The 19,666-nt window shown below is 35.9% G+C and overlaps 1 protein-coding gene across 6 annotated transcripts in view; it reads left to right on the forward strand.

Moving 5' to 3' along the window:
• Window positions 1-1,587: 1,587 nt before the first annotated feature.
• Window positions 1,588-19,666, forward strand: part of LOC121639698 (phospholipid-transporting ATPase ABCA1-like) — a 165,289-nt gene continuing 147,210 nt past the window's right edge. For 5 of the 6 annotated variants that reach the window (XM_041985132.1, XM_041985133.1, XM_041985127.1 and 2 more), the window contains exons 1-7: window positions 1,588-1,840; window positions 8,807-8,936; window positions 12,985-13,078; window positions 13,228-13,369; window positions 13,468-13,601; window positions 15,878-16,005; window positions 18,435-18,632. In XM_041985132.1, coding sequence (XP_041841066.1) covers window positions 8,871-8,936; window positions 12,985-13,078; window positions 13,228-13,369; window positions 13,468-13,601; window positions 15,878-16,005; window positions 18,435-18,632 — 762 coding nt within the window. In that variant the 5' untranslated portion in view covers window positions 1,588-1,840; window positions 8,807-8,870. The remainder of the gene's footprint in view (window positions 1,841-8,806; window positions 8,937-12,984; window positions 13,079-13,227; window positions 13,370-13,467; window positions 13,602-15,877; window positions 16,006-18,434; window positions 18,633-19,666) is intronic. The other variant, XM_041985131.1, reaches the window with a different exon arrangement.

Below are 19,666 nucleotides of genomic sequence, written 5' to 3' on the forward strand. Positions count from 1 at the left end.
ATGAGAAATGACTAAGCTATCATCACTCAGACATCCCAAAGACAGTAAATAATGTACAGACACTGAGCTTCTCAGAGACAAAACCCACCAAATTACCCGTTTGCCACAAGCATCTGCTTTCCTAATAGGTCTTTACTACTTTGCTTTACTTACTATATTCTCCCGCAGTCTTTGGCCCTTAGCTTATTTCTTCTTGTCAGGAAAGCTTGTGTTCACATTATCATTTATTCCTTAAGGTATGCAAGACCCAAATGACAAGGTACTGCAGTTGCAAATGCAACTGACCCTTGTTTTTCATTAGTATGGGTAGACTAATACAGGGTTTACTGACCTGGGAACAGCAGGTGTACTCTATAGTGCTGGCACCTTCGAGCGGCAGCACTTCATTAGTCGAAGCAATTACTTTTGGGCAGTCAGTGTTTCACCTGGGCTCCATGAGCTCGCATGTGTGAAACTAATTGAGATTATGGACCTACAACTCAAGAACAAGTCACATTGACCCTTGAGTGATTGGGAGGGGAGCAAAAGTTTTCTGCAGTTTGAAAGATCATTGAGGACAAGAGTTTAAAGACAAAAGATCATATGTTTTAGTTTGCTTTTTAAATTTTTTTTTTTGATAATAAACTGTGCTTCTATTGGATATAGGTGGTAATTTTAGGTTTTATTTTGTAGGCTAAAATCATAATGAAATAAATTTAAATGTATTTTATATACTATTACACAATATATTATGTAAGCATAACTATCTGGAGATAAAAAGGATTTTTATTGACATCATTTTAGATTTTGTGAATAAAATGACTCATCCTGCACTCAAGGCGGTTATTAAAGGGAGGGCACAGTCTTTAAATTCTTTTAAAATGAATGACAGAACCTGGCCCTGAATAGTCTTAATTAAGCTTAAGGTTAATACAAAACAAAGTATTTATGTTATCATCATGTGTTTTTTTCTTTTTTTTTTAAATGAGAACACATAATCTATGTAAATCTATGTAATAAGATTTGCAATTTCCTGTCTGCCCTCTTAGTAAATACCTATCTCATCTACATAATTATATCCTCCCAGTACACCTTTGGTATTATTCTTTATTACCTAGAATAATAAACTCTTAGCCCCCTTGTTACAAAATTATATAGTTGCTATAAAACCCTACTGTCAGTGCACTTAGTTGTTTCCCCCCAGTGAGACATTCTCTTAAACATCAACATCATCAACATTTTCAGCTTGGTCTTGTCTCTCAGTAAAAAAATAAACATCATAATAATAATAATAATAATAACAGGAACGTGCCACTTACGCTGTCTTTAACTTCTTATACTAATGCTTTATTTATGAAAAGAAAAGGATAATCAGATCATGAATAATTTGTGACAAGTCAACTCGTGGCTAAATCCCAAACGTTTGCTATAAGACAAACTTTAAATTTAAATGCCTTTAAATGCCAAAACAAGGCCAGTGAAATGTAGGGCAAAGCTCTTGTTTACCCTCCTTGCTTCATCAGGTAACTTAGAAAAGAATACAAGACGCAGCCATATGTGCTCTGCTACAGGGCTAAGCTTAAGGGAACTTGCTGTGTGTAATGCACACCACCTGTGTGCTTCCTGGCTGGGGTATTACTGTGGCTACAGTCACTACGAAAGGCTCAGCAGAGGTCATTTGCATACTTTATGATTCTGGGTAAAAGAGGACTGCGACCATGGGAGGTAGGCAGGGTGTGAGAACGGGTGAAGCTGGACTCCTTTTTTTTGCGTGAGTCATAAGGTGCCGGCAGGTAAAACTACTCCAGTCCATCTGTAGTCCTTAAGAGGTGCTGATGGGTGAAGACCACGCAGCTTTGAGGTAGGCTGTTTTTGACTGTTTGTTTTCTCTAACAGGATACATGTTGGCAGTCAGGCCTCCTGTGATGCTGTCTTTAGTCTGTTGTTGTTTTGGTAGCTTACTGTCTTCTCCTGAGGCGTGCTTAGACTCAGGCTCTCGGTTGCTGTATACTCATTTGTTTTCCTCCTGTCTAGTCTGTAGCAGATCAAATAGAGTGCCCTGAGAGCTGCATATCTTATTTGGAAACATTTAATAAACTGATCTCCAGGCTAGTTGTATTTAAAATAGAATTAGGAGAAGTCAAGGGGAAACAAAATCAATACTTATTTTACAAAGTAACCCAAAAATTAAGCTAGAATATGTGTGTGTGTTTCTGTTGTGTGCTCATATTCAAACGGTTTGTTTGCCAAGTCAGAAAAGCAGACTGTGAACTTTAACCCATGTTGTGTCATAATATTCCCATGCTAATAATTTACCTTTTACTAGAAGTACAGAAGTGCCCCTTGCACTCTGTAATGTTTATGCAAAGCAAAACAAATGTACCTGGGTGACATATATGAAGAATAAAATTGCTTACATTTATTTAATTTTTTGTTTATCAGTTTCATTTGTCTTTTAAAAAAAGTGTGACAAAGGGTTGGAAGTGACTGGCAGTTTTCGCCCACAGGGCCCACATGTTAATGTTAAAGAGTTACATTTATTCTATTACAATTACTTGAGTAATAGTACAAAAGTACTCCCTAGTGTATTTTTACTGCACCATACTTTTTACATACATTTACTTCTCTTACTCCACAACAATGGGAAATACCGGATCATCGCAAATTATATGAATGATCAAGATGGTTTTGGTTACGTGTCTTTATGCTTACATAATTTCTTAAAAATATACCAGACACTACATTTAAACTGTTACTTATAGTCTTTTCACCAAATACCTTTTACTCTTACTTGAATAATATTTTTGAGGACTACATTTTACTCCTACTTGAGTAACGTTGTTACGTGTTTCTTTCTTGAGTCCAACGTTTGCCTACTCTACCCACCTTTGAGTATATGTAACATCTGCCTGATACTGTAAAAGCTGTAAAATTTGCTGTGGTTTTACAACAGAATGCTGCTGTATTTCATGATAAGTGATCTAATGATCTGTGAATTCTGACCTTGAATGGTAATAAAACTTACCTACTATCAGCTAATTTGAGCAGATCACTGTCATTAACTGAAAAAAGAAGAATAAAACATTGTTTTATTTCCCGCTGGAAAAAAAAAAAAAATCCACACAAGGAAATGGAAGTGATCCAGTTTGTGCTGGTTTGGGATGCTCCAGCTTTGTCGTATTAAGCTAAGAAACATAGTGTATAAAGTCAGTCTATCTTTCTTCCATTTTATTAACAATTTACTTCATGTTAAGCTTGACAGTATTTACATTTATGTTAGATTTAGCAACAGTCTTATTCCAGAAGTGAGAAGGGTTTTTTTTTTGTGTTAATGCTGGTAGGTAAAGAAAAAACATTTTCTCTGAATGAATGTCATTTTATAAAATAGAAATGGACATAATCCATACCAATTTAATTTAATTTAATTTAATTTATTTAATTTAATTTAATTGTGCACCAACACAAACTCTATTAATACATTTTCAAGACTGAGATAGGTGTTTACTGGATATGTACAATAATTGCAAAAGAAGTTCAATAGAATTAGATTACAAACCAGCTGTTAACATCAGCAAACCTAATCTGCGGAGATCTGAATATTTTCAATAGCAAGCACAAGGTTTTCCCTCTTCTGTGAAAAAAAAACCAAAACAAAACAAAACAAACAAAAAAAAAAAAAAACCAAATGAACACTCTCACGGACATAAACCAATTAATGAATAATTAATTAATTAATTGTTAACGAATAATGAATTCTAGCATCAGACCAACACTTGTTGAGCTCAGTAAAACTAAGAATTGGATCATGTCTCATTCCAAATCAGTAATTGTGGCTCCTTGTCTGTCTATGAAGTACACACAGAGGTGTGCAACAGCATTTTTTTTTTTTTTTCCCCCCATGATGTGTAATACTGTTATCAGTGTGCATGTATTTATTTGCTGATGAGGACACTGCTAAATTCTGAATTTGAATAATAATAATAATAGTAATATCACTTTGGCAATAGAATAATTCTGTTGTGAGAGAAATCTTCCAGTTGAAGTTATTTTATAGCCTTAAGCCTGTTTTTGCAGAAAACACATCTTTATCCACGAGGACGCTGACCTTAAAAGAGCTCAATTTAAAACTGCTAAGCATATTGAGATTGGCATAGCTGCCTTTTTAGAAAGTTTATTGTGTATGAGCACAAATAGTAGAAGCCTTATGAACCTCCACTAAAAAGGGCTATATTATACAACAAAACTGCTTCTATTGCTGAGAATTTAGTATACGGTGCCAAAAGAAAATTAAGTTCTATCTTGGGGTCAGTAAACTCTTTTTCTGACAGCTAGTGTAGCTGGTACAGACACAGGCATGAGGTTTGCCTGAGGGAAGCAGGGTGCTGATAGCTTAAGGTGCAGTGCACCAATGAAAGTAATGTTGGGATATAGAGGCAATTGCCACAAGCTGGTGATTATATTGTAGAAGTTCTGACTTTCTTATGACCTTCAGCTCTGCAGACAATGGCTTTTCATAAGTTAACAGGTGAAGTCCACAAATGTCAACATCATGCTGTGCGCATGTATTGGAGCTGCTGTCTGTATTTGGCATGTGCTGACTGATATTAACAGAAATGACAGACAGTGGCTAATGTATAAAGAAAATAGGAGAAAGTAGCCTTATTTTATGCAAAATGACATGTACAAATGATAAGATGACAAAAAAGATATATATAGTTTATTATCAGTTTATGAACTTTGCTAAAATAATGCAGTCCATCTAAGTGCATCAGAAACTAATATGTTTAATCTTTGTCTGCCTGTCTTGAATGATTGTTGTTTAAACTGGTTAAATGTGTGTGTATGGTCATTGTCATTTGTCAGCATCACAAATGACAGTCTCCAAAATGGGTGCATTAGGAGTTCAGTCTCAGCAAAATCATCTTAACAGAGAATATGATGGTACATCTCGACACATTCCATGCTGGGAAACACCATCTTATAAGGAGCGCTCTCCCACTGCTTCCATTTCCAACCCACTGCTGCATGGTTATATTTAGCTCTTTTGGCAAAAACGGTCAAAGTAGATGGAGAAGGGAAGAGATGGAAAAGAAAAAGGAGAATTTGGAACTTGCCAGGAGCAACTGAATCCCTTCTAAATGCAAGCTCTGCCAGGGTAACAAGGTATTGTGCCAAAAACTGATCCCCCACCAAATCATACCCTTTATTTGGTGAATGTTATATTTTGCCATGAAACTAGGTCAGAAATTAAATCTGTGCAACCCTTTTGAGGAAATAAACATGTAGCTTTAAGTTCTTCAAGTGCAGTTATCCTGTAAATCTATTAAAAATGTTTTCTCATCTTTTCTCATACGTGGTCTTAAATCTATCAAACTGAATCCTCTTCACTAATAAAGTGATATATTTTTAGCCAATTCAAATTATTAAAAATAACAGGTCTTAGTTTAAATGATCTTTTCCGTATTTTGCATAAATAGTTACATGAATGTGACCTTTATAGAGGAAATCTTTTTTTTTTTTTTTTTTTTTCAAATGTAATTGGCAGTGTAAGCAAAAGACTTGAGTTCTCCCTGGACTTATTTTGTGTACTTTGCAGTAATGTGCTGATTAAGATTTATTTTTATTATTTTGTCCCTATCTGAGTCATTTGAAGATGGACCAGTACTGAGTCTCAGCCCGACACCTACATTTTCCTGCAGCACACATTTTCAAATCTCTGTGTGTGACTCTAATGCATTAAAATTACAGAAACATTCTTCAAAATGAAACATGTAAAAGTTTATATAAATTAAGTTGTTTTAAAGAAAACTTCATTTGAACTACATTTGGAAATTTTTATTTTATAATAGGAAATATGATGATGATTATTTTTATTATACTTATTGCAACACTGCAGGAGTAAAACTATAACATCTAAAAGTATAAAATCAAATAATAATTGTAAAATATCACATTTAATTGATATATAATGGTGCTGAATGAAACATTTTGTGGCCTGATGCCATTAAACGCACCATGAACAGACTACGGTTATCGCCTTCATAGGAATGCCCTTCTGTGTTGCTGTCTCATGTTAGGCCACCAATTTAGTGATATTGGTGAGTCTAAATTATCAGTGACATATTGAGAAATAGTTTGATAATTAGTCATGTACAAATCACTCTACACTGAATGTCTGGGATGAATTAAAATAACAGGGATGGGGAGTTAAGGTGTACTTAGTAACCATGATGATGGTAAATCAATAAATGCCTTGTCTTGAATCTAATTTAATATTTGAAGTAGGGTCAGGATATGTCTATTCTGCAGTATCTCTATTACACAGAAGTTGTACAGATCTTAAGACAGCTCTAGAGCTAAACATAGAAAAAAGAAAAATTGAAGGAGGGTGCACAGGGACCATTATACTCTTCAGAAGGCCAAGACAACCCCTCTTGTAAGTGGTGTTTGTACTCATCCTCTACTGTCCTCTGCTCTCAAGCTGTTTGACAAATATCTGTTTTCTTTTTCGAATATCCTAGAGGCTGAAATAATGCACTTCACTTTCCTCAGGCCCCAAATGCCAGGCAAGCGTCAGCACTTATATTTTCTGAGTAGGTCTTTTTATTGACGGCACTACCCTGCTTTTTCTTTGGGCTTTCTTTGGAACTAATGATACAGGAAAAAGCTGATGCCAGTGCCTGATCTATTGAAAAACTAATCCAGAAAGTGGAAAAAAAAAAAAAAAAAGACTTCTTCCAATTATTCTTTGTGCTCCAAGTTGTAGATTAAAATGATGATCTGGGAAACACTTCACAATTTGTGGTTTTTGTTCTCAAGAGAACTGTCTTCATTGTGTTGTGTAACACAGGGCTGAAATGCAAAGTACAATTGCACACTGTCTTGTTAGTTATCTCCTTTTTAGATGTAGAATTGGAAACAAGTTCTTGAGCTGGGCTTTTCCTACAACTCTCACCCACACATACACGTCATATGTTTGAGACAAATCTTTTTTTTTTTCAGATACCAAAGCAGCTAACACGCACATATTTTGACACATGGCTTGAGTGTATTCTTGGAGATGTTGTTTACCCTTAATGCTTGACGTGATTTCAGAGTGGAGGTGGTACCGAGCTGTTCCTTTCTTGTGCGTTACATGTTTCAAGGCTTGAAAGCTGTGCGAGTGACTGCGGCACATACTCAATTATACAAGAATCTGATGGAGTTGAGTGTGCATGCGTGTACCTGGCTTCCATAAAAAATCACCCAGGCCATTTCCTACTGCTGCAGTTCCATAACTACAGTATCCTCATCAACATTTAGACTAAGCAAAACATGGATGAAGGGCTAAAGCAAATAATGAATAGAGCACTGGAGTAATTCTCTGAAGGAGGAGAATGGGATTATATTTATTCATATTTTCTGTAGAATGTTAAAAATATTGGATTAACTGATTAACAATTTAGTTAATCTAGAAACTACAACAATACAAGTTGCTCTTGTCAGCTAGTTAAGATGTTAGTCTGTAAATTCTTTGCTGTGTAGCCACCTTATCTAAATAGTGACATAGGTTATTGAAGGGCTCTCAGCAGTGAAACTCTTTAGCCAATTATAACACTTATTTTTGTATTACGAAGTGAATGAGGGTCAACTTTCCCATGACAGTAAATAAAACATCCACGAAGTAGCATTAAATAATGTAAAAACACAGAGAGAAGACGGTACCTGCACAGAGGAAATGGAGCATTAAAAGGTAGAACATTTGTCAGGTTTACCCTCAGGCTATAAAGCCCATTCTAGTCTCCATCTCACCTATTGTAACCTCAATAATAACATCCTTTAAACACAAACAGGTTAACACACCTTGGATACTTGTTTATGTTAAATACATATAACACAAATGAAACTTAGAGAAGGGCACACCGTTGCCTTGGGAGGAGTCAGCTCGCAGGGATATATATATATATATATATATATATATATATACATATAGAGAGAGAGAGAGAGAGAGAGAGAGATTATTGCATGTCTGACCTATTTTATGTCACTATGTATTTAGTAAAGTAATATAGTAAAGTGGGCAATGTGTGAGTTTGTAATGTATTATGCATTTTATTTTGTGCAGTAAAATTCCATTAAAATGTCTGTATATGTTGTGTGGATGTGTGTGTGGCTTTGATGTAAATAAATGAAAGTAACGTACAGAACATAATGTAAAGTAGACTCAGAGGCAACGTTTCAGTGGGACTGAATGGTACCTCCTTACTGCAAGCTAATAAATTCTATCTAGTCAGTGGAAAGACTGGAGTTTTAATAAAGGTCATACTTGATAGAGCAGTGTAAAAATGACATGGTGGACCTATTTGTTTATTATCTATGTAATTAGGGTTGAGTAGCTAGTAAAACATATTATAAATATTTTACAGCAGTCTTTAGTCTACATGAAAAGTGATGGAGTTACCCATGCCTTTTATATTTTATTTTTCTGTAGAGTTTAGTAAGACCGATTAACTAACAGAGATTTGTAGTACACTGGTGAGACTAAGACTGTAGTTTGTATTGCTCTCTTTCAAAGGGTAAGGCGGGTTTTTGCATCAATGTATTACATGGTAAAACAAATACATGGTCTTTGACAAAGATTCTTTCACTGTAGAGGCAAACTGTGTAACCTCCACATGCTGAGACATTGCTCCATCCTGAGATTTGCTGAGTGTAGGTGATAATAATTCTTCGAACAGGTGCTGCACCATAAGCCTCAAGGCCTGGGGAAGCAAGTGATTAGTGGCACTCCCCCAAGATGCATTGCTCCTCTGTATTAAAACCAAACTCTGCCTTTTATTCCCTTCAGGGTTTATTAAGTGGGCCAGTTGCCATAGCGACTCTTTGGCAGGATATTGCCAGGATAAGCCGTAATGGGTCTCTTGACGCAGTTCACTCTACTCCTGTGGAAGAACTTCACTCTCCGGAAGAGACAAAAGGTACACTTGTGCTCACAAACTCTCCTTTTTGCACATATATCTGCTTAAAAGTGGTCAGCAATGGGGAGCATGAAGATATGGTCCCAGGGTTTTATCATCAAGGGCACCTAAGTTATTCATGGCATGGAGAGGTAATAGGGGGGATTTACTTCAAAAATGATCTCCTATAGAAATAAGCTGCCTTTAACTCTCCCTCTAGAGAACAAGAACAATCTTATCTTAATACCAACCAATTCAAAGTGTCACCTTCAATTTTTGTTGATCTGTCTTGTATCCTTGTTATGTCACATTGACAAGCCAGTCTCTGGCCTAGTTTTAAATGCTTTGTGTGAAGGGCAAATTTTCTGCAAACAAAAAGGGGTTATAAAAATCTTACCATAAAACGGGAATCATTTTTCACTTTTCAACTAACAATGGAAATACCCTCTGCTATGGTGCCAGACAGCTTAACTGGTTAAGCAAGTGTCTTAAGTATAGAGGTTGACGTTCCTACCCGAGCCTGTGGCCTTTTCTGGTTGTCATCCCCCTTACTAGGGCCCAAAGTGCGATATGTTGGTATTTAGGTGCATTATTGTGCCTTTTTTGGTTAAGTGAAATAAAAAATAAAGTTTAGCTGTAAACAAGGGACTGCATCCTCATTTGATGAGGCATACTAAACAACAATGTGTCCAAACTGCTGAAAACACTGGCATTACTTTTACTTACTTTTACAAACCTGCACAAATTATTAAGAAAAGATTTTAAACAACTGTCTCTTGGCTTTGGTCATACATACCCCACCTGGTCAGCTGCTTGGAATTTCAGTGCTATAGAAAGAAAACAACATAACCCCATAAGATATAGATAAGTTACCCGAGTGTTGCAACAGCATTTGAAAGATCCAAATAAGTAGTCAAGAAATCCAGTGAGCCTTATGAGTCATTGTTGAGACTGACATGGCTGTTACAAAAGCTGCAGTCTGTTGTTTGATTTATTCCCTTGCAGTGATGATGGGAGTCACATCCACCCACTTGTTTTGTAAGGGGTTCAAGCACAGCAGCGTTTCTGTTGTCTGAGTAGAACAAAAGCCATCTTCATACATGCACAAAAGGGAAGAAGAAGAAGAAAAAAAAATATCAAAATTCACATTTTTGGAATAATTTAAAACTGGGTTAGTTGTAGTTTTACAATTTTGCACCTGGGAAATATTAATTTTTGCTGGCTTCTTAATTTGACTAACTAGCAGTAGAAACAGGGTGGTATCCTTTTGTGCCAGGAAGAAAAATGTGATTACGTTTTTCCCATGAACATGTGAGCAGACAGTGGTGGTTTTGTGCATGGAATGTGGGATATTTGGCCAATGTCAACATGAAATATTGTTATTAGACAAAACCAGTGGGAGTTTGCAAGGACAATGGTGCTTCTGGAGGGCTTGTGGAGGTTAATGATCAATTATATGAATGCCTCACCAAGCATTTTAGGATTTTATAACAGGCATGAAACTGATTTTATGGTCCAGTATTTCACATAATTTCATAGGAGGAGATTATCTATTCACAAAGACGCTAGTGTCCAATGGCAAAGGCCTGGGGAGTCAGGCATTGAAAAAGATCCCATGATCTCTGTGTTTGCTCGCCATGCATTTTCTTTAGAATAGATTCTAATAGTTCACCCTCTTTGTAAATGTACAGTGACAAACTAGATGGAAGCAAAAATTCTTTGTTTAGACATAATATTTTCTATATTTTCCTATTCATTCACTGACAAATGTTACAGCTGAATATGATTAATATTCAGAATATTACAATGTTCAGCTCTTTGTGCCCTTCAGCATATTGTCAAGACAAGAACAGATGTCTTCTCTTCTTATTTGGTGTTTGTCATCAGACACAGTGTCTGAACATGAAATGGTAGCAGGATTAAGAGAATGGCTGACTGGAGCTTTTCAGCAGATTCCTCTAAGCAGGTCGCTCCACCAGATGTGTTGAGGGAGATGAGTGTGCAAGCAGAGCAGGTCAGATGAGGTTAGCAGCAAGGGCTTAGTGGATGAGTGCATGACTGAGAGTGGGGGTGATGTGTCATGATGTGGCAAGGGACATGTAAGACCTTGATAGGCAAACAGTGTGGGAACGAGAATAATAAAGAGATAAGATGTTGTGTTTTCAACTATTTATATAGTAATTTACATATGGTTCTACTGAAAAAATACTTCTCTACATGAATGATTTGTCTTCATAAAGCACATGTTACCTGTGCTTAATACGTAAATATTGTCATGTAGTATATTAACATGTAATACCACTATACCTCTAAGGGGTGTGACAAAATACCAGTATGAAAGATGACTGCAATGTTTAAAAACAATAAAATATCAATATTTTGTATTACACAAAACATGTAGTTACTTTATTCCAAATTAATTTTATAAATTGGATACTGTTTTTCATACTTTTTCAATTATCATTATAGGCTAAGGGTGCATTCATACTAGGATAGTCCTGGGGGCTCAATTTGGCAGGGAATTCCAAAAAATGTTGCACCTTCCCTTTGTTTGGTTTATATTCACACTGAACTTTACTCCAAACCACATGGACTATATCATGCATTTACAACAACGGTTTGCTAGGAACAATATTCTGCTAAATGCCCACTGACCAACAAGAAAATAAAGCATGAGGAAGAATAAAATCTGCTTCATTGATTGGCCAGAATATTCACTGCAAGTAAATCTTAGAGCAATAACAAGTTTATTTAGTCTTGAGGCTTCTGTTATTACTTTAGTGTTCAAACCTAATAAACTTTTCACATGAATCTGCCCAGTTTGAGCAGCAGGAGAGGCAGCAAGATACCCGGAGTCCTGCTCTACTTCCCACTTAACGTTATCAAACTGCAAACCCCCATCTTCAAGCGGACCAGAGTTCAACTCTTTGGTCCACAGTGAAGTGCAAATGAGTGTTCACACTACTCCAAACGAACTATACTTTCTTTGGAAGCAAAGCAGGGTTGGTTTAAAATGGACCAAAACAACACCAGTGAATGGGCCCTTTCTCCACTTTGTTCTTACTTTTTAATTTAATTCATGAAAAAAAAAAAAAAAAAAAGGAAGGTTAATTTCCATAATGGAGAGCAAATAGCTAGCTAGCTGCTAGTCCAAGGCTACGTGTAACACAGCAGGTCTGTTTATATGTTCAAATGTTAAAAATAACACAATGAAATTACATTTTTGCTTTACATTTTGTGGTTGTGTAATGAAAGTTAAACTTAATTTTCAATTGTAGTTATTTCTGACTTACCATAACATCACATTAAGGGCCTGAGGGAGACATTTTTAAAATAAATCCTTGTTATCCATGTGTGTTTTGTTTGATTTTCTTGTATTTCTAATTCATTTAATGTATATATAATGCATCTTTTTATCTATACTGTCATGATGTTAACCTGATTTTGAACACTCTTTATGGAGCACATGAGGTAATTAGCCAATGAATAAAATTTGCCTGCCAACAACTGGTTGTGTGTATTACCATAATTGAAGTCTATGGTTACTCGTCTTTTAACTTTAATTTTCTGTTAGCTTAGCTTTGCACTATGTATGGATAGGGGGTAGGAAAAAATATTCTTCAGAGTGATAATGCATCCAAAATAATGCTCATTTATTTAAAATTGAATTCACACACAACTAACGTGTAAAAATCAGATTATGGTGTTTTAGACAGAGTTAGTGATGGACTATTTCTTGGCTTGCTTTCCTTGGCACTGACCAGTATATAGTCTTTGTCAGACAAGATATACATTTATTATGTGTGGCTGACAAATAAAACAGTCGCATCAGTCCAACATGTAATTAACCATCTTTCCCAAAATCTCAAACTTTTCTAAACAGTTGCAGAACAACTAATGTTTGTTTTTTTTATAAACAGTCGCCATCCTGTCACTAGTCTATCATATCCTTTCATATTATACCTCATTGTTGACTTAAGAGAGAGCAATGCAAATATTTTTCAGCCATATCTTTCAAGGGTGTTTATCAAAAGCAAATTAATTGAATGAATTTATGTTGTTTTGGCAGGTGCGGCTGGTTGTTGAGCTGCTATGGCCTCTGTTTCTCTTCTTTATACTAGTGTCGGTGAGGTTCACGAATAAGCCCATTTACAAAGGCCAATGTAAGTACAAGTTGAGTTAGCTTGCTGTTACAGAGCAAGTAACCATGTTACATATTGTATTCTTAATTTAATCCATACATAAAAATATTGAGCAAAACATAAAAAAAAAAACTGGGTACGAGAAGCAATATTCATCTCTTTTCCCACAGGCCACTACCCAAATAAAGCCATGCCATCAGCTGGTGTGCTGCCCTGGCTCCAAGGTATGATGTGTAACCTAGAGAATCCCTGTTTGAACTATCCAACGCCAGGGGAGGCACCAGGCCAAGTCAATAACTTCAACAACTCCATGTATGCACTGAGATGACACAATATATTTTCCTTGTAGTTTTAGATTTCAGGGCATTGACTGACAGTTTGTGATCTTTTTTGTCCTTCTGATAATCCAGAATCGCTGGGATGTTGATAGAGCTTCAAACTGTCTTGGTGAACAGAAATTTTCTCAGTAAGGCACAATCATTGGCAAATGATGTCGACCAGTGGGCTTTAATCCTGTCCAAGTCAAACCCTTTTAACGGTAATGGTATGTATAATGGCAATTAGCTCCTCAAAATTCTTCATAGAGTTATTGTTAAGCAGTGACATTATAAAGAAAAGTTTTTTCGAGGCTGTGACCAAAAACTAACTCATAGAAATTGATTAAGAGCAACAAGGTTAAAGGAGACGTTTTTATTTCTTTTATAAAATGTAACAGCTAGTGAGTTATGTTTCAAATCATAATTGATATGGTAAATGTTCAGCCTCAGCAGAAATCACTCTGCTTTGCTTTTAAGTCCTTTCCATCAAGGAAAGTATCCCCTTCATGTGGATGACAAGTTGGAGGATTTGTTATTCCCCTTTATCCCTCAAAAACAATGGCGTGTGATTATTTATGATGCAATTTGCCATGCAGACTGACAGATCGTTTGTCTTGATAAGTTGCTGCTTTGCATTAGGCTCATTTACTCTGATGATATTCAGATTTTCATGCAGCACCTAATTTGCAAAAAGGCAAGGGGGGGGGGGGGGGGGGGATGCTGCTGTTCAACAAGCAGCTTGTGGGACATTAGCATTTTGGGGTCGCAGGCTTGTAATATACAAGATTAAATCCATCAAAGATCTAAGACTGGATGTAATTAATGGGACTTGCCGTTTGAGGAGAGAGCAACAAAGGTCATTAGCAAGTCTCTGGAATGGAGTACTATCAAAAGACTAAGATGGTAAAGATGATTGTGTTGTCCTTTTTTTGTTTTCACCATGGGTTGATTAAAAAGACTCAGGTGGTCACTTCAATCAGAAAGGTAACCTTGTTGGGGAGGAGTGCAGAGCATGTTCCATTTCCTCATCATCTAACCCTGCCAATCCCCTCTGAAGCCTCTGTGATCATGAGAAGCGTAATAATATGTCATCAGTAGAAATCACAAGGTGTTGCATAAGGTGAGAGTAGTTTCCAACAGTGTAATTAATTCCAGCGATTTTTACAAAGCATCTTTCATAGCTGAACCTTGAATAGCACAACATGCACCGACCCCCACCCCATTCACATAATTGATGAGTTACCCATATTAAAATGGCAAAAGTGATAATTTAATTATATTATGTAACCCCTACATCATCTCTGTAGCACCAATGTGAGTCCCAAGAAGCAGAAAACAACTGTGGGATAATATATGAATACATTTGAAGTGGGATCCGTCCTGGGTTAAGCATTTGTTTCTATCATTGATGAGGGGTAAGAATGAAATAGTTTAAGAAACCGGCTCTTTTTGAACATGATTTTTTGGCAGCTTATCAGAAGAAAAAGGCGGATAAACAGCCTATGTAAGGCTGGGTCTCCTTGCACCCTAGGAATCTGGGTATGCAATAAGTAAAATAGTAAAATTATTGAGTCTTCAGCTACAGTGAACCACCAATCAGAATGATCTGTCTGACTGACAGACCTGACATTGATTTAACAGGTGAGGTCTGACAGTGCAAATTATTTTACATGCGGAAACAGGCAGGCAGATTTCCTCAACAGTTTATTGTATATATTGGATAAAAGCTTTTAAGCAACAAATAATCCACTCTCAGTCTCATCCAGCTTAAGTGTTTAACCCCTATTTGATCATGATGATTTTTTACTGCAAGGATATTCAAGAAAGCATCTTTCTAAGAGGATGGAACACACGATTAGGAACAAGACAACATGCTATGAAGTAGAATTGCCCAAAATTTCAAAACTCAAGAGTATTTTTGCCTGTAGTGTTACACCTTGAACTCAAATTAATTAGACACTAATGCTACTTAAAGCAGGGAGCACAGAAGAACTAAATCAGATTCTTGATTAGATGTTCCCATTTCCTCACAATATCGCCATCGTTTTTAACAATCAGGATAACACTTGCTAGTGAAATTACATTGTGGTGAATTTTTAACTTAGATCAACAGAATAAATCCTCTTGTGCTTTGTTTAAACTGACCTTCCACAGCAGAAATGTTTCTGTCTTATTAGTTCTGGCTCCTGTCATTTTGCCATCGGTGTCCATTAGGGTAAATTCCACACTCACTTCCAGATGCATTCTTTTTTTTTTCTGCACAGTGGTGTGCAAATGCAAAAAAGTAGACAAAAGGCTGCAGGGCAAGCTGTTAAATATCTGTAGTGTCAAGAAAAATGCATGATGATTCATAGGAAAAACTATAAACAGAAGACAGATAAAAGCTAAAAGATGCAGTATCCTTCCATATTTGCTGTCACCATCAGTGTCAACAGTATGTAAACTAGCATTGACAATTAATTTAATCTTGAAAAAGTAATAAATATCTCTCTTTTCATTCAAGCTCAAGGGGTCATCCTAAAAAGCATTTTAAGAGAAAATGAAACCTTCTCCTCACATCTGACGAAGGATTTGTCAGTTCCACCAACAGTGGTCCAAGGCATCATGAATGCTGAGATTCAGCTCAATCCGGTACGTAAACTACTCTGCTAGAAACTTTGTGTCTATAAAGAATCCAGACTTCTTAGGAATAGGATGTTCTACCTTCTTGTGTATCTAAGTAAATTAAAATGCAAGTATAATACTCAAAAGAAGAAATGGACCAAGAATGCTGTGCTTAAATATTTTAGTATCGCTGATAATCAAAGCACTCTGGTAATTGTTAAAAAAAAAAAAAAAATAGAAAAAATAAAAGTAATTTAAACTGACCAACAGTAGGTAATTTGGTGTGAAATAAATGCTAATAAGAGTAATGAGAGTGCTTTCTCTAAATGTACCCCAGTTATTGTATTGTGCTAATCAGATATTATCAAAAGAATCACAGAAAGGTAAGTATACCTGGCTGACCATGAGGAATACCTTGCAAACTGACAGAAAGCTTCAAATTTTCTTTGGGACTTTCTGATGATGTGGTGCAAACTGTACTTTTGATGCTTTTGGAAAAGATTCACATTTAAGCCAAATTTTTATCTACCATTTCACCACTAGAGGTCTGATGCAACTGTTGTTATAGCACAGACTTCTTCTGACTTCTTTGCATTTCTATTTCAGACATCTTAGAAGGTACTCACCTAATAATGTATTGATTCTCCTGCAAAAATAAATATTTGGATAAACTGTAGTGGATCCATCCATCCATCCATCCATTATCTATACGCATTCCAATACAGGATGCATGGAGCTATCAGTTCAATTCAGTTAATTCCAATTCAATTTAATTCAATTCAATTCAATTCAGCATTATTTGTATAGTACCATTTCACAGCAAAAATCATCTCAAAGCACTTTACAGGCTAAATCAATTCAAGGCAATTCATTGTGATCCAATTCAAACAAATCCACATTAGTCCAGTTTATAATAACAGTGCTCATATAAGCGAGTTCATAAAAGGTAATTGCCTAGCAACAGAAAACCAACTGATTACACTGAATCATGCCTTTGATTCAATCCCCTATCCTGAGCATGCACGGGGTAGGGGGAAACAGTGTTAAAGTACACCCTGGATAGGTTGCCAGTCCATCCAGCCAGTGTACCAGTGTGAAAGAACCTTAATATTAGACAGCAAATCTTGTTAATGTAATCTTTTTTTATTTATTTTTATAGCTTTTCAACTATTCTTAGTCCAAATAATACATTGGCTTAAATTACTGCAGAGTTCAAATATTTGTAAAAACTTGGCATTTCATCGTGTTGGTTGCTAAGTTGCTGTTGCTCCTAACCCAGGATGTTAAAATGGTAACATGCAGATAGCAGAATGAAGGGAATGAATGCCACTAGCTATGATTTGCCAATCGCCCAGCTAATCCCAGCTAATATTTGACATCTGGTTCCTCAAACTGCTTTACAATCACCACAGGACAGGTTTGCTTCTGGGTCATGTAGCAGTGTTGTTCAGAATTAACACATTTGCATTGCAAACCTTTTGCGTGCTGTGAAATGATTTCTAACGCATCAATTCCACACTCCAGTCAGGTTGTTTTTTCTTTTTTTCACTGCTTTATATAACCTCTAATGAGAGCAGTGTCTTTATTACTTTTATGGCTGACATTTGGGTATGACTGGAAACTGGCATTTTACTGCAGTTCAGGAACCTTTGTCAAAACAACCCTTCAATCCTCTGATTGTAAAAGTTGCTGGTTTAGTTCAAGGTAACTGCTATTTTATGCCTTTACTCTCTATCACTGTCTTATGAGATGCTCTATCTCTATGCTCATCTCTGTATATAAGTGCTTATGTCTGGGCCACATTTGTTGCAGGCTGTTGTCACAACTGATTGCAAAAGAAAGCAATCACCTTTATAAAGTATTTATTTAAAAGGCCACAAAATCTTCATTATAAGGTAAGAAAGGAGAGCAGATGCCTCTAGTTCATGCAAATTTTTTTTCTTTTGTCTTTCCTTGTTTTGATTCATTCCTCATTTCCTTTCCTTCACTTGCCGTGTACTCATAATATCTACTATATCTGGGGAAGGCAACACAGTTTGCTGATTTGGTTTGTGCAAAGAATCAACTTGGTTAGGGTCAGAAATGAAAACTGCACACTTAAAATCAGGAAAAGACAGTGGCTGGAGCTAAAGTGCTTTCTTTCACAATGGCATTGTTAAAACCACATGGGATGCCAAGGTGAAACATCATCACAGAATTTTATGACACTGTATATTGAAGCAGCGGTGATCCATGTATAGCATATATGTTTACTGATAAATTTTGGATAGTAATATAATCTTTATTATTTATAGCAATTTTTGTGTATGCGTTAAAATATTAGTTGTTTAAAATATTTCTAATTATGATGTAACAAATTACCAACTTGCACAACAACCCAAAGTATACAACATATGTGATGAAAAAAAAAAATAGTGACATGTAAAGTTTTCTTGTTTGTCAACTTAATTTTTCAGATGATGGGCATCCCAAGGCCAGGCAATCTGAGGAACATCCTGTGTGAGGGGAAAAATCTGGATAAGTATGTCCAATTTAGCAGCCAAGATGAGAGGGAGGCTTTTCAAAATGTCAGCTGCTCCCTCACTCAGCAGCAGCTGATTAACACCCAGCAAGTCCTTCTGCAAAACCTGGATGCAAGGAAAGTGCTTTTTGAGGTAAGCTTTTCCCAGCTGTCGCCCACAGAAGCAACAGATCTCAGAAATTCTCTCATTTGAGTTTGATGAAACTATAAGGAACTTTGTAAGTTTGACACACTTGGAAGGATTTTGAGAAATTCTGGAAGGATAACAAGTTTGGCAAGTGTGTTATTACTGATTATTATGATAGGAAGTAATAAAACATCCTATAATTGCAATCTAAAAAGCTTTAATTCCTGCTCTGCAAGGTCACTCACATCTAACAGTTTTCAAAATTACAATGTCTGGCTCAATGACTTAATGTTAAAAATGGTTAATTGGAACTTTAGTAATGTGCTCACTTCTGCAGATCTTCAGTCATAACTCCATATGACATTTGAACTCATTGCGACTAGATGCAGCATATGTTGTTATCTTTCCAACTGCTTTTTAGGGCATCACTTACTGTTCTTAAATTAGGCAGGCACAATCAGTGGTTTCCAATAAAAGTTCAAAGTTCATTCTCCAGAATAGTTTTTTGGACTTATTTTGGAGTAATTTCTTAGTTTCTTAATTTCTTAGAATGTATCAGGATGTCACAATAACTGATGCTCCAAAATGAGCAATCAAAGCATATCAAGGCAAAAGGAAATGGTGTTTGGACACAGTGACATGATCTCTCTCCGGTTTATTTCAAAAGTGAGTCAGTTTAAATCAAGCAGTATTTTTACTTTTGATCTTGAAAGTTTTTCAAGAAACTTGTTTTTTCTTACATTGCACCAAGATTAAACATTTCAATACTACATTTTTTTATTTCATATTCCCAAGATATTTTTAATCTTTGAAGAGAATATTGCGTTACCTGCATGATGCAGATGGAAACAATAAATCTTATTGAAGTCTTAACATCATTATCATATGTATATATAAACTACTGTTCAAAAGTTTGGGGTCACTTCCCTATTGAATCCCATGGCAAAGTGACCCCAAACTTTTGAACGGTAGTGTATATATATATATATATATATATATATATATATATATATATATATATATATATATATTGATGCTGT

The sequence above is a fragment of the Melanotaenia boesemani genome, chromosome 5 (genome assembly GCF_017639745.1).
Source record: "Melanotaenia boesemani isolate fMelBoe1 chromosome 5, fMelBoe1.pri, whole genome shotgun sequence".
NCBI classification, from domain to species: domain Eukaryota; kingdom Metazoa; phylum Chordata; class Actinopteri; order Atheriniformes; family Melanotaeniidae; genus Melanotaenia; species Melanotaenia boesemani.